This window comes from Chiloscyllium punctatum, chromosome 48 (assembly GCF_047496795.1).
Source record: "Chiloscyllium punctatum isolate Juve2018m chromosome 48, sChiPun1.3, whole genome shotgun sequence".
Classification (NCBI taxonomy): Eukaryota; Metazoa; Chordata; class Chondrichthyes; order Orectolobiformes; family Hemiscylliidae; genus Chiloscyllium; species Chiloscyllium punctatum.
Window position 1 is genome coordinate 46,364,180 of NC_092786.1, and position 15,423 is coordinate 46,379,602.

At 42.7% G+C, this 15,423-nt stretch overlaps 1 protein-coding gene across 2 annotated transcripts in view; it reads left to right on the forward strand.

Annotated features, from left to right (window-relative positions):
* igdcc3 (immunoglobulin superfamily, DCC subclass, member 3) overlaps positions 1-15,423 on the forward strand; it is a 118,984-nt gene that overhangs the window by 56,747 nt on the left and 46,814 nt on the right. For both annotated transcript variants that reach the window (XM_072565133.1, XM_072565134.1), the window contains 2 exons: positions 5,932-6,076; positions 7,480-7,610. In XM_072565133.1, coding sequence (XP_072421234.1) covers positions 5,932-6,076; positions 7,480-7,610 — 276 coding nt within the window. The remainder of the gene's footprint in view (positions 1-5,931; positions 6,077-7,479; positions 7,611-15,423) is intronic.

The window sequence follows — 15,423 nt, forward strand, 5'->3', positions numbered from 1 at the left end:
AGAGCAGTGAGCTGTTGTCGATTGCATCCTGGTCTAATTAGCTGTCAGCTTTTTCGCCCATGAATGGCAGATTGTTTCTGAGCATTGTTTTGCCTTTTATGGCTCCCCCATTGCAGAAGCTTAAAAATATTTCAGGATAGTTTTCAAGGAGACTTGCTCTTTGTATAGGGGCTGTTTTCACAACTGAAATGCTGAGTGGGCCTGCTGTTCTGTCACTCTGCATATATTTCATTTAATGCCTTACTTCACCCATTAATTATCTCAGAACCTCCTGTGCCAACTGTTAGTGATCTATGAAGCACTAGAGATAGATGTCTGTTTCGATCAGTGTTACAAGACAGACAGGTGGTTCATTTCACCTCTACCATGAGTTTATTTTTCCTCCACCCTCTATCAAGAGATGACATCTCTCATTTATGTTGCTTAGGAAAGAGCTAGAGAATTTCATGTTTTGAAATCCAATGAGAAAGTGGCCAAGTTACAAATAGCCATTGAGCAACAATTTTGAGTTCATTCAAATACCCAATGCATTCATGTCACAGTTGCCCTTTGCACAGACCATGAGAAGACAATTTCCCTTTCACCACAGTTGCTTTATATCTTTATATCTGATTACTAGATCATAAATTCCTTTCAGTCTATATTGCCAAGTTTCTATATTTTCATCACAATGATTATTCAACTCAAATTTACACAGATGCAGTAGATAATCAGGAAAGCAAATGGAAAGTTGGCCCTTGTTTCAAGGAGGAGAAAGTGAGGACTGCAGATGCTGGAGATCAGAGCTGAAAATGTTTTGCTGGAAAAGCGCAGCAGGTCAGGCAGCATCCAAGGAGCAGGAGAATCGACGTTTCGGGCATCAGCTGAAGAAGGGCTGATGCCCAAAAAGTTGATTCTCCTGTTCCTTGGATGCTGCCTGACCTGCTGCGCTTTTCCAGCAACACGTTTTCAGCCCTTGTTTCAAGGAGGTTAGAGTATACGAGTAGGGAAGCCTTACTGCAAGCGCAGCAGGTGCTGGTCAGACCATGTCTAGGGTACAGGTCATTTTGCTATAATGTGTGTTTTATCAGCACAAATTGGCTGTAACGTAATTGACAAATTGTGGACATTTTTGGATAATGCAAAATTTCTACTGAATGAGTATAGTGATTTTTCTATAAGTGATTTTGTTTAGCAGCTTTCCATAACGTGATTTTCTATAGCACGGGGATGCAGAGCAACACATCTGTTGCATTATCGCAGAATGACCTGTACTGTGAGCAGTTTTGGTCCCTTTATTAAAGGAAAGATATCATTTCATTGGAGTCAGTTCAGAGAAGGTTCACTAGGATGATTCCCAGTATGGATGGATTGTCTTATGAGCAAAGGCTAAACAGGTAGGGAGTGTACATACAGCAGTTGAGAAGAATGAGAGGGGATCTCATTGAAATGTAAAAGATTCTTTAGAGGGTTAACAAGGTGAATGCTGCAAAGATATTTCCTGTCAGTGGGAGGGTCTAGGACTAGAGGGCATAGTCTGAGAATTAAAGGGTGCCAATTTAAGACTGAGATGAGGAGCACTTTCTCCTCTCAGAGGGTTGAGGGTCTTTGGAATTTCTTGTCACAGAGAGCTGTGGGAGTAGAGGCCTTGTGATTATTTAAAGCTAAGGTAGATAGATTTTTGATCAGTCAGGAAATCAAGGGTTGTGGTGGAAAGGCAGGAAAGTGATTGTGTTGAATAGCAGAGGGGTCAAGGGGTCAAATGGCCTATTTGTGTACCTATTTCTTATGGTCTTAACACTATCAGCAGATCAGTCCTCTTCCTCCATGATGATTGTCTAAGGTCCATCTATACTCCGTTTCACTCAGAACCTTTTTGTAAATTGGCTTCAGTGCAGAGTGTGCTGATGTTCATATTACTGATAGAGAAGTCTCAAGTTGCAGACTTTGAAAAAAACCTGACATTCTTCATGTACAATGGATTGCTTTGAATTGTGGTCAATATGGCCATGAATGATATTGAAGTTGATATTTTGCACGTAACAGTGTCATTTTGAACAATGCTAAGATAAGGCGATGCTGGTTGAGGGAAGGACAGGGCATAGAGCATAGAACAGAACAGCACAATACAGGCACTTCAGCCCTCGATGCTACTCTAAGATCAGACGAAACTACATATCCTTCATTGTACTAACTTCCATGTGTCAATCCAAGAGTTGCTTAAATGTCCCTAATGGATCTGACCGTAGTACCATTGCTGGCAGTGAATTGCAAGCACCCACCACACTCCCTGTAAAGAACCTACCCCTGACATCTCACTTAAACCTTCCTCCAATCACCTTAAAATTGTGCCCCCTCATGATCGCCATTTACACCCTGGGAAAAAAATCTGTGGCTGTCCACTCTATCTGTGTCTCTCAACATCTTGTACACCTCTATCACATCACCTCTCATCCTTCTTCGCTCCAATGAGAAAAGCCCTAGCTCCCTCAACCTTTCTCCATAAGGCGACCAGAACTGAACACAATATTCCAAGTGCAGTCTAACCAGGGCAGCATAACCTCACAGCTCTTAAACTCAAACTCCCTGCTCATGAAAGCCAACACACCATACGCCTTCTTAACAACTGTCATCCTGGGTGATAACTTTGAGGGATCTATAGACATGAACCCCAAGATCCCTCTGTTCCTTGACACTGCCATCAGGTGACATTTCTGCTTGGCTTGAAATTATGCCTGGCAATTGTTCATATCCAGCTGAACCAGAAAGACTAGCTTAATGGCTCACCCCATGGATATCACTTTTGACAATGTAGCATTTCTGCTGTCGTATCTTGGGGATAACTTTACATAACCACCTGATGGGGAAGAACCTCCTAGCTGGAAAATATAAAACAAAACATCAAGTGTCTGCTGAACATGACTTTCCAATATTAATACACCATCATAACTTTGTGAACAGTGCATGGGTGAATGTGCTGACAACAGAATATAACCAGCAGCATCCACTAGCAAGATCATCTTGTGTGTTTGTAATACCCATGCAGTTTTAGCCTACCACCTCCTTACTCTCAATCAGATAAAACACTTATCTTGGCTAGGCTGTGTTTCCTGACCATTCTGTAAAAGGGAGTTTAAGCGTGGATATTGACAGAAGTTGACAGTTGAAAATTGGGTCCTTAAAAGGATTCTGTAAGAAGTCAACGTGCAGACTGGGACTGTGTTCCATATTGCTATTTGTTCCTAGTGTTGACCTTTCTTGGTCGGTACTGATGTGTCCTTAGTTTAGCCTTTCAAAGCCTTTCTTAAAATAATTATAATTCAATTTTTACATTACATGACTGTTTACAGGGAGCCTTTGAAATTGTTTTTTGTTCAAATTAGGGGCTGATGTGGATATAATGCTGTTAGTTTAATAGAATTAGTCTTTCCGTTTATGCTGAATTCAATCAAAGGCTTGCGTTTTTACTTGCTGTTGGTGAACTGCCTTTCAGGATAGATCTTTATGCTGCAGGGCAACTAACATTTTCACCATTGATCTGCCAGCAGACTCCCAATCATTAAATGCCCCAGGATAGAATAAAACATTCTCAACTATTCTATGTCCCAGATAGATTTAAACATTCCCAATCATCGCATCTCCCAGGAATGAGTTATAAAGATTCCTGATCATTCTGAGTCCCAAGATAGCATTATAAATGTTCCCAATCATTGTGTCCCAGGATAGATTTAAACATTGCCAATCATTCAATATTCTAGTATTGGGTTATAAACATTACCAACCACAACTGTTCCAAAGACAAGGTCATGCACATTTCTTCAAGAATATAAATGGAAGATGATACATGTTGGCTCCTACTGAGGACAGTAAGTCTATCAATCACATTTTGAGGCCATTACTACTTCAGCCATGCCACTTTGACTAGGTGCCCATTAGTCCCAAAGAGTTAAAGTGATAAACTGAGTGTGGTGTATATCAGATGACAATAGTGGGCAGTGTGTTATATACCCAAAGGTTTTACAGTGAGTGCTATGCTTTGTTCCTTATAATAAATGATGTGTGTACGTTGTCTTCATATTGTCTTCCCCAATATGGCTTAATGTCTCAAAGCCAATGTTATTGTGCAATGTTTCCCAGTGTGTATTTTCTTTATCCCAATGCTATTTGATGCATTTTATCCCAATCCTACAATTTCACAGTATTTTCCATCCGTACCCCAGTACTCCTGTGTGTAGACTGCGCACAAACGTATTGCAATTTTTATCTGGTTTGGAACTCTTATAATATCTCCATAACTCTGAGACCTTGCTAGTTAAAGTATTTAATTCTTTATTGCCTATACTTATTGTCACTGTAACTGTAAGGGTGCACCCTTAGCCATTCACTTGTAGATATGTCACTGCCAATTTGCTGCATCAAAGAAAAAGGAGAAAGAAAATTAGTGTTTTGCAAATATTTTTGATGAATTTAAACTAGGAGTTGTATTTTGCTGACTGCCTCACTCGAGATACTTGTCTGCCCTGCTCCAGGTCACCTCTACCCCTCACCCCGGCACACTGACTCATTATTCCCCATCCCTAGCAGTGAGGGAACAAGGCAGCGAGTGGGGAGGAGGCAGTGATGGCTAAGGAGTGGATCACCAGAGGGGCACTGAACGGAAGGGGGTGGTGAGGGCGACTGAGTTGACGAGCAGGGAGTCCGGGAGGGGCTGGGGTGCAAATGGAGCCCTAAGTAGGCAGGATGGGGTTTCTGAGGGGAGAAGGAGAGCAGATTGACGGAGGCTAATGTACAGAGTCAGCTTCTGGTTATCGGTGATGCTGGCAGTGCCATCTTCCCCCAGAGCAGTGGCAGGAGAAGGTTTGCATTCTCTACTGGTTAGCCTTCCCCGTGGCAAGCAATAGGAGAGAGTTGCCTTTGCTTTTTCAGTGAGTGTTTCATCTGAATTGGGCTGTTGCCGGTAGTAATGGACCTGGAGCAGGGAGGTTTGCGACTCATAAACCGCTCTCTTGCGATTCTCCAATTTTTTCAATGTCCGTGTTCTAATCAGTTGGAAATGATTGTTATTGAATGTTCAGTGAACCTGTATGTAAAGGTTGCAGCTAATCACTGAACTGCAACTCTGAAGGCAGTTGCTATTATCTCATAGGTGTTTATAATCTTTGTAACTTTGATTGTCACTAACTTTTACTGCAGGGCCTCTGATAGGGAGAGTGAAGATTTTTACATGTTTTCATTTGGGCTTTGTTGGCTGTGTTGGCATTTATTGCCTATCCCCAATTGCTCTTGATCTATGTATCTTGCTTCACAGAGCAGTTAACAGTCAATCACATTGCTGGCAGTCTGGACTCACATGAAGGCCAGACCAGGTAAAGATGGCACATTCCTTTTCCCTCAAGGATATTAGTGAAGCAGATGGGTTTTTGTGTTATATGATCGTCATTAGTCTAATATTTGATTCCAGATGTTTTAGAAATTGAATTGAAATTTTACCATCTGCCATGATGGGATTTGAATCCACGTTCACAAAACACGAACCTGAGATTCTGGATTACTATCCCAGTGATACTACCACTGCTACCTCCAGTGACCCTCTGAGACAGCTGTAACTGAACGTTGAGTGGCCATCCTTTCTGCTGTCTAGGCCCAGAGCTGTGGAATTTATTCCCTAAATCTCTCTGTAATCTTTTGAGACATTCTTTAATGCCTACTTGTTGAACAAGCATTCGGCCATCTACCCTAATACTACCTTGGCCTTTAAACAGTCTTTTGAAGTGCCTTGAGACATTAAAGATGCTACAGGAATCTTACTTCTGTTGTGTGATGGGCTTCCTGTTGAAAGGCTAATGTTGACACATGCGCTTTCAATGTATGAAGCATAAAAGGCACAGCCTGTGCATTCCCACTTTTCTCTAAGGTTTCTAATGGTGATGTTTTTCTTCATTTCCCCCCCAGCTCTGTCTCCATTTCACGTACAGCCCCAGTCGATGGTGGTGGAGGACGGTGGTGTTGCCAGGTTTCAGTGCCAGATTCATGGTTTACCAGAGCCATTGATCATGTGGCTGAAGAATCGCAGGGCTCTTGAGGCGAGTGATGACAGGTATTGTGCTTCCTAGTCCTTGCTATCCCTGTTCCATCAGCAAGTTCTCATTTACTGCGATCAATCAGATGGCCATTTTCTTATTTCTTTATAAATTTCAACCAAAAAATCAAAATAGGAACTTCATAATCCTTGAGAAAGAGTGCACATCCCTTCAGAAACTCAGTCATCCACTTAGAATCTGAGCAGTCATTTCAGAATCCTACCATACATTTACAGCTTAAATGCCTGAAGAAAATTGCATGGGTCTTCACAACTGGCAGGGCACAAGAGCGCCATTTGTTGGAAGAAATTGTTACTACATCACCTTGTATTTGACTCTTCAAAGTGGAAATTATTCATAAATGTGAAAATTGAGTAGAGCAGTCTTCAAAGGACTTGCACCTCGTCAGGGAGAGCCTAGGCATCAAGTGTTCACCTCGTCTGAGATAGTGTGGAATGAGTCGCCTTAATATTAGGCAGGATAATATAGGGCATGACATTGGGGTTGGAGATTGGAATGATCATTTGGACCTAACATCAATAGGAACCATTCAGCAACAGAAGGGATGAATCTTTGGTTTTACAGGGAACTGAAAATCCATTCCTTACTGTTTATTTTCCTTTTTGATGGGATGGGATGTATGAGGAGAGATTGATGAGGTTAGGATTGTTTTCACTGGAGTTCAGACAAATGTGGGGGGGGGTGGGGGTTGTGAATCTCATAGAGATTTATAAAATTCTAACAGGACTAGACAAGGTAGATGCAGGGAGGATGTTCCTGATGGTGGGTGTGTCCAAAACCAGGTATCACAATCTGAGGATTCGGGGTGGACCATTTAGGACTGAGATGAGGAGACATTTCTTCACCCAAAGAGTGGTGAACCAATGGAATTGATTAATACAGGAAGTAGTTGATGCCAAAACATTGAATGTATTCAGGAGGTGACGAGATATAGCATGTGGGGCAGATGGGGTCAAATGTTATGGGGAGAAGGCAGGATTAGGCTATGGAGTTGGGCGATCAGCCATGATCGTGATGAATGGCAGAGCAGGCTCGAAGGACCGAATGGCTGCCTCCTGCTCCTATCTTCAATGTTTCTATGTGACCAATTGCCCTTGAGAAGGTGGTGATGAGGTGCCTTCTTGAAATGCTGCAGTCCATATGCTGTGGGAACACTCAAAATGCTATTGGGGCAGGAATTCCCGGATGTTCATTCAGTGACTGTGAAGGGACAGCCGATTTAATTCCAAGTCAGGATGGTGTGTGGCTTGGAGGGGAACCTGCAAGCAGTGGCATTCTCATATACCTGGTGTCTTTGTCCTTTTAGGAGATAGAGGGTTTGGACAGGACAGACTCTCTCCACTTTAGAAAGAAAACCCAATCTCTCACTGTCCAACCAACTGCTGCCTTTATCTTTCAGATTCACCTTTCTGCCAACGGGGGTCCTTCAGATTACACGAGTGGGTGAAGAAGACAGTGGAATATACCAGTGTGTGGCAGCTAACACTGCTGACACAAGACATAGCGAAGAGGCCAGTCTCACTGTGTCAGGTTGGTGCTGTTTCTCTCCACGCAGAGTGCTCAGCGGAAAATGTAACACATGCCGCCAACTGCAGAGACTCCTCCTTGCCTCTTGAACACAGGCAAGCAAAACTCTTCTGAGAAAGTAAAGGAGTCGAAAAATGCATGTAGACCTGCCAAGTCTCAGACACAGCTGGCAGAGGGACGTTGTGGTGCGGTCCATTGCTTGTGACTGCTTGACCACAGTCTGACACGGCCCAGAGCTTTGAGCTCTTCAGCACAGCTGGAGCCTGGTGCTGTTTGCTGTGTGACATTTGCATTTTTTATGCGTGGCACCATTGCAAACCAGTGTATACTCAGAACCCTTCAGACACAGGTTACAGTCGGGGAATGGCTTCTTTGTGAGCTACTTTTACAGGAGAATTCATATTGGCTCTGTCAGAATGCATCTCATCAAATCTGCACTTACCTAATTCCCTGGGGTATTTGATTTGAGAGTAGTGCTTAATTGTTTCTAATATTAGAATTTCAAAGATGAGTGCAGCGCATTACCAAGTCATTAATATTCATATTCTGGATTCTCTGCCTGGCCCAGCACAAACACCATGGTTCCACGTGGCTTAGAAAACTGTCGTCTTACATTCAGTGTTACATGAAGACCCGCTGTTCCACTGCTGAGGTTGTCAGAACAGAAGCAGCAGAAAACGAACTTTATAATCACTGGAGGAAAAGAGCAGTGTAATAGACGCGGTCCGTACTGTATAACTGAACACTGCTCGATGAGAACAGCACTCTCCCACACTCCTGTTACACAAGCTGGTGGCTTATCCTGTGCTGCTTCTCTCCTTTCCCCAGCTTTGCGATACCAAATGTGACCCATGAGTACTCCTCTCACACATCCCAGGGGATTTCATATTGACCTGCGCCTGCTGGTTCCTACAGCCAGTGACCAGTCCAACGTAAAATGGCCAAGTGTTTCTAGACCAGGCAGTGATGAAGATGTATTTTTTCTGATGGGGTCGAAGTGCACACTGCTGGAATTGGGATGTACTGATGACCATGTAAGCTTGTTGGTTTTAGACACATTCCTTGGTCTTTGTTGTGACTTTACAGACCTTTGCAACGTTCAAGATGAACCTCATGACAGTCAGACCCCAATAAATGAGAACCTCCTCTATAAGAATGGCTTGCATTTATATAATGCCCTGCATGTCCATCAAGCATCTCAAAGTGCTTTACATCCAATGTGATACCCTTGAAGTGCATGCACAATTGTAATGCAGGAAACACAGCTGCCAATGTGCACACAATATGGTCCCAAATCAGCAATGTAATAATGATCAGGTAATATATTTTTGTGATGGCCAGGATACTAGGGATTACTTTTCAGGATAATGTCATGGGATCTTCGATGCTCACCTGACAGTAAATAGGTCTCTCTCTCTTTCTCTCTCTTCTTCTCTCTCTCTCTCACACACACACACACACACACACACACACACACCCCCGAGAGACGATTAGTGATTCCTTAATCCTTGTACTCAAGTCTTTGAGTTGGACTTGAACTGAACACTCAATATTATCTCCAGTTCTGGTCTTCCTACTATAGGAAGGATATTATTAAGTTGGAGAATGTTTAAGAGAGGTTTTCCAGGATGTTGGTGGGAACAGGGGATTTGAGTTATAAGGAGAGGTTGGATAGGCTGGGTCTTTCTCCATTGGAGGTAAGAGGTTGAGAGGTGACCTTTATGAAGATTTATAAAATCATGAGGGACATGGATAAGGAGAATGTCAAGGGTCTTTTCCCTAGGGTGGGGGATTTCAAGACTGGAGGACTTATTTGTAATGCGAGAGAAGAAGGATTTAAAAAAGACATGAGGGCAATCTTTTTTACACAGAATGATTTGTGTACGGAATGAACTTCCAGAGGAAGTGGCAGATGCGGGTACAGTTAAAACATTTAAAAATCTTTTAGATAAAGTATGTGAATGTCTGAAGGGATATGGGCCAAACACAGGCAGGTGGGACTAGTTTGGTTTGGGATTATGGTCAGCATGGACTGATTGGACTGAAGGGTCTGTATGTCTCTACGACATTGTGACTCCAAGGTAAGACCCACTGAGCCGTAGCTGATATTAAACTTCAGCAGTAAGCAGCAATGAGCTCTTATGGTGCAGGTTATATCTGAACTGAACCTTGAGAGATTGGGCAGATCCAAGATCTATCAGCATCCACTTTTCAGCAGGACTGAGCAATGATTTGGAGTTAGGAGATTTCTTTCCCCTTTCTAGCTTAGTCTAAAGATACTGAGTTTAATCTAAAGCATTCCTCCATTTCCTCTGCTGAGGTCAGTGCATGCTACCAGTATTGTCTTTTAGTCTGCCGACCCTTTATGAGTAAAATACACCTTCCTCCTTGTTTTCGCATAGTGCCATAGAGTTGTATAGCACAGAACAGACCCTTCTGTCTAACTCTTATGTACCAACCAGGTATCCTAAATTAATCTAGTCCCATTTGCCAGCATTTAGCCCATAATCCTCTAAACCCTTCCCATTCATGTGCCCATCCAGATATGTTTTAAATGTTGTAATTATACCCATCTCCACCATTTCCTCTGGCAGCTCATTCCATACACACAACACCCTGGGGAAAAAAAACCTTAGCTATTCACCCTATCCATGCCCCTCATGATTTTATTAACCTCTATAAGGTCACCCCTCAGCCTCTGAAGCTCCAGGGAAAATAACCCTGAGAAAGAGACAAAGAGAGAGAGTGAGAGAGAGAGAGAGAAGAGAGAGAGAGAAAACTCAACCCCTCCAATTGTGGCCACAACCTTGTAAATCTTTTCTGAACCCTTTCAAGTTTCACAACGTTCTTCCTATAACAAGGAGACCAGATGTAAAAACATTATTCCAAAAGTGGACTAACTGATGTCCTTTTCATGACTTGGCTTGTCCCCATCTACAGCCCAACAATCCTTTGAAATTCGTGTGATCCACCAAATCTAACCTCTTCCACATCCACTGATTTAATCGCTCCCAATGTTGATTTTATTTTCAGCTCTAACAAAAACTCAGCAGGTCTGGCAGCATCTGTGGAGAGAGAAGAACAGAGTTAATGTTTAGGTTGCTGAGCTCTCCTCAGAACTAGAAAGGTCATCATGTAGCCTCTTTCTGCACAGATACTGCCAGACATGTGACATGTGAGGTGCTGCATTTTGGGAAAGCAAATCTTAGCAGGACTTATACATTTAATGGTAAGGTCCTAGGGAGTGTTGCTGAACAAAGAGACCTTGGAGTGCAGGTTCATTGCTCCTTGAAAGTGGAGTCGCAGACAGATAGGATAGTGAAGAAGGTGTTTGGTATGCTTTCCTTTATTGGTCAGAGTATTGAGTACAGGAGTTGGGAGGTTGTTTTGCGGCTGTACAGGACATTGGTTCGGCCACTGTTGGAATATTGTGTGCAATTCTGGTCTCTTTCCTATCGGAAAGATGTTGTGAAACTTGAAAAAAGGTTCAGAAAAGATTTACAAGGATGCTGCCAGGGTTGGAGGATTTGAGCTATAGGGAGAGGCTGAATAGGCTGGGGCTGTTTTCCCTGGAGCGTCGGAGGCTGAGGGGTGACCTTTATAGAGGTTTATAAAATCATGAGGGGCATGGATAGGGCAAATAGGCAAAGTATTTTCCCTGGAGTGGGAGAGTCCATAAGTCGAGGGTGAGAGAGGAAAGATATAAAAGAGACCTAAGAGACAACCTTTTCATGCAGAGGGTGGTACGTGTATGGAATGAGCTGCCAGAGGATGTGATGGAGGCTGGTACAATTGCAGCATTTAAAAGGCATCTGGATGGGTATATGAATAGGAAGAGTTTGGAGGGTGGGGATATCTGGTCGGCATGGACAAGTTGGACCGAAGGGTCTGTTTCCATGCTGTACATCTCTATAACTTCCTGCATTTTCTGTTTCAATTTCACATCCACAGTGTTTTGCATTTGTGATATTCAGCTGCGTTGGCCCTAATCTCTGGAATTCTCTTCCTAAATCTCCCTGTGCCCTCCACCCACGAGATCACTGATTAAATTTCAGGTTGTGCACATCAGGCTCCTGGGAGGAGTCTTCGGGCATTTTGTTTTCCTGTGTTAAAGGCAGCATGTACCTGTAACTTGTGGCTGAAATGAATTCACCCAGCATGGAGCAGGAAATCCCTGGGATCTTCCTTGGACAGGGTGATACAGAGCAGGGTATTTGTCAGCTCAGGCATCAGGGAAACACTACTCCAGCAGCAGAATGGAAGAGATCTGTCACAGCCAATGAGCTGCAGCATCTACCAGTCTGTACCTGAAAAGGTAACACTTCACTCGTATACTTGAGGCCAGATTCTGTTGTGTGCGGTCAGCCTATGAAATTGCATTTTATTGGAACGTGCTTTTGAACTTTGTGTTGGATGATCAACAATAACGAGAGCCCCAATGTTTCAATCAGCTGTTATTCGTCTGCAAGGAATTCAGAGAAAAATGGATGAAGGTGGTATTGGCATTTATTATTCAAGCCTTACTTGTCAACCCCAGGAGCCTGTAGACTGAGTTAAACATGCTGAAGTCTGCTTATTGTGCTCCGTAGGCTGTAGCATTTCAAGTGGCGTAAATAATTCAGATGATTCAATGAGCTTGACAACAATGTGATTTTAATTTACCCACGTGAAGATTCTACAGTTTCATTATTTTAAAGCGCCTACTGCAAATGTTAGCAACCACTTCCAATCATTACCTTCCTAGTGTTTGGTTAGATTGATTTGCAGTGTCTCAGATTTCATTTATCACACCTCCTGGCTCCAGGATGATGGGTGAGGCACCGTGTCCTGTATTTGCTGATTGGCTTGGGTTTGTGGATGGGTTCAAGCTGTAGAGGGTGCCTGCTAGTAAGGCGATGAATCCGTGTATCAACAGGTAGGGAAGGTGATGGCCTAGTGGTATTATCGCTGGACTGTCAATCCAGATAATGTCCCAGGGGCCAGGGTTCAAATCCCACTATGGTAGATGATGGAATTTGAATTCAATGAAAATCTGGAGTTAAGAGTCTAATGATAACCATGAATCCATTGCTGATTGTCAGGAAAAACCCATCTGGCTCACTAATACCCTTTAGGCAGAGAAACTGCCATTCTTACCTGGTCTGGCCTTCATGTGAGTCCAGACCCACAGCAATGTGGTTGACTGGATGTACGTTTGCTCCCTGAGCTGGAAGGTTCATTTGCAGATGTTTCGTCACTATCCTAGGCAACAACATCAATGAGCCTCTGGTGAAGCCGGAGTTATGGTATTATGACTTGTTTTCTATTTATATTTTTAGATTTCCTTGGGTTGGTGATGTCATTTCCTGTGGTGATATCATTTCCTGTTATTTTTCTCGGCGGGGGTGGTAAATGCGGTCCAAGTCAATGTGTTTGTTGATAGAGTTCCAATTGGAATGCCATTCTAGGAATTCTCATGTGTGTCTCTATTTGGCTTGTCCTAGGATGAATGTGTTGTCCCAGTCGAAGTGGTGTCCTTCCTCATCTGTATGTAAGGATCCTAGTGAGAGAGGGTCATGTTGTTTTTTTGGCTAGTTGGTGTTCATTTATTCTGGTGGCTAGTTTTCTGCCTGTTTGTCCACTGTAGTGTTTGTTACAGTTCTTGCATGGTATTCTGTAAATGACATGAACATCAGGATACATGAGCATGACCAAATGACATCACTACAGGAAATGACATCACAACTCAAGGAAACCTAAAAACATAAATAGAAAGCAGGTCATAACACCAGTGCTTCACTGGAGGCTCACTGATGATGTTACTTAATATGGTGACAAAACATCTGAAAACAAGCCTTCCTGCTCAGTGAGCAAACTGACATCCAGAACCTCAACCTGAGCTACTCACTCATGTGGTTGACTCTTAACTGTCCTCTGGGTAATTAGGGATAGACAATGAATGCTGGCCCAGCCAGTGATGTCCCCATCCTGTGAATGAATAATTAACCAAAAGGATAGGTTTACTCCCACCAGGTGTTGGTAGGGCAATCTGAGGGAAGGAAAAGGTAGGATAGGGAAGAGGGGGCAGCTAGTTATTGAGAGTTCTGGGACCCTGACATAAGGACTGAATAGAGGAACGTGCCCTTGAGGTGTAGGGGTGGTGGAGGAGGGAGATCATTAAATTCTTCTCCTCCAAGTGTAGGACTGAGCGAGTGGTATATCATCAGAGGTACTCATTTTCAAATGGAACATTAACTGTGAAACCCTCTCACTTCCTCAACTGAATTTAATGGCTGCCATGACACTATTTTATAGCTGTTCCCAAGATCCTGGTTTTTCAATCCCTCAATCACCAAACAAATTCTCTGGTCAGGGACACGTAGGAGCATGCCTGATTATCTACTGCAGTACCACTTTCTCAGTCTATCTCCACATCCCTCAATGTCATTGCTCTCCAGAAATCTCTTGATCTCTGTCTTGCTGACGCTCAGTGACTAAGCTTCCACAGCCCTTTGCATTAGAGAGGATCCACCCTTTGATTGAAGGAATTCCTTCTCGTCTCAGTCGTCAGTGGCCTGCCCCTTCTCCTTACCTTGTGCGGGAGACTCACCAGCCTGAGAAAACTTCTTATTTTTTCCACGTCCTGTGAGAATTTTGTAAGTTGCAATCTCTACTCATAAAGCAACCCTGCCATCCTAGAGTAATCTGATGAACCTCTTTTGCACACTGTCTAATTCAAGTTTATCTATCTTCTCATAAGGGGTCAAAGCTGTGTACACACAGTACTCTCAGTAAGGCCTCACCAAGGCTGTACACAACTGTAGCAAGACATTTGTGTTCAAAGTACTTGAGTACTCCTCTACTTAAATCCTCTTGCAATGAAGGACAACTGTGCATTTGCCATCCCAATTTCCTCCTGCATTTGCATGCTACCTTTTAGTGACTCATGACAAGGACATGCAGGTCCCTTTGGACACCTGCATTTTCCAGCCTTTCTCCAGTTCAGAAAGATTGTAGCTTTCTGTTTTTGCTCCAAAGTATTCAAGTTGTATTCTGAAGGTTCCTTGCACCCACCTCACAACTATTATAAAAGGATGTGATAACTGAACATTTAGAAATGAATGGTAAAATTAGGTAGAGTCAACATGGATTGACTCACCATTTAGGTTTTCACATTTAGAAAGACCATTGATCCCAATATTCAAATCATTTGATAAAGATTGTGAGCAGGTATGTACCTAGCATGAATTGTCACAATTCTGCATTAGTAAAAACCTCTCATTCTCTATTTATTCTGCTGGTCTGCTTTCTGTGAACCAATTCTCCACCCAAAATAGTTTATTTTTCTCCAATCCCATGTGCTGTAATGTTATTTACTGAACTCCTGAATGAGATGTCTTCAAAAATCCTTTGAAAATCTAAATACACCACATCTATAGGCACTCCTTTATCCAGGTTACAAACAATATCCTCAAAAACTCCTGAGTTTGAAAAAACATGGCTTCCCTTTCATAAATCCAGGTTGACTCTACCCTTTCATAAATCCAGGTTGACTCTACCTAATTTTACCATTCATTTCTAAATGTTTTAGTTATCACATCCTTTTATAGTAGATTCTGACATTTTCTCCACTTCTGAAGTCAATCTAACAGGTCTGTAGTTCTGCCTCCCCCCTTCTTAAATAATGAAAACGCTGACGTTTGTGGGAGCTTGCTGTGTGAAAATTGGCTGCTATGTTTCCAAACTCACTAAGCACATAACAAGTTTTAAAAGAAACATTAAATAAAAACCAAGAGAACTGCTGGAAATCAGAAACAAAAGCAGAAATTGCTGGAAA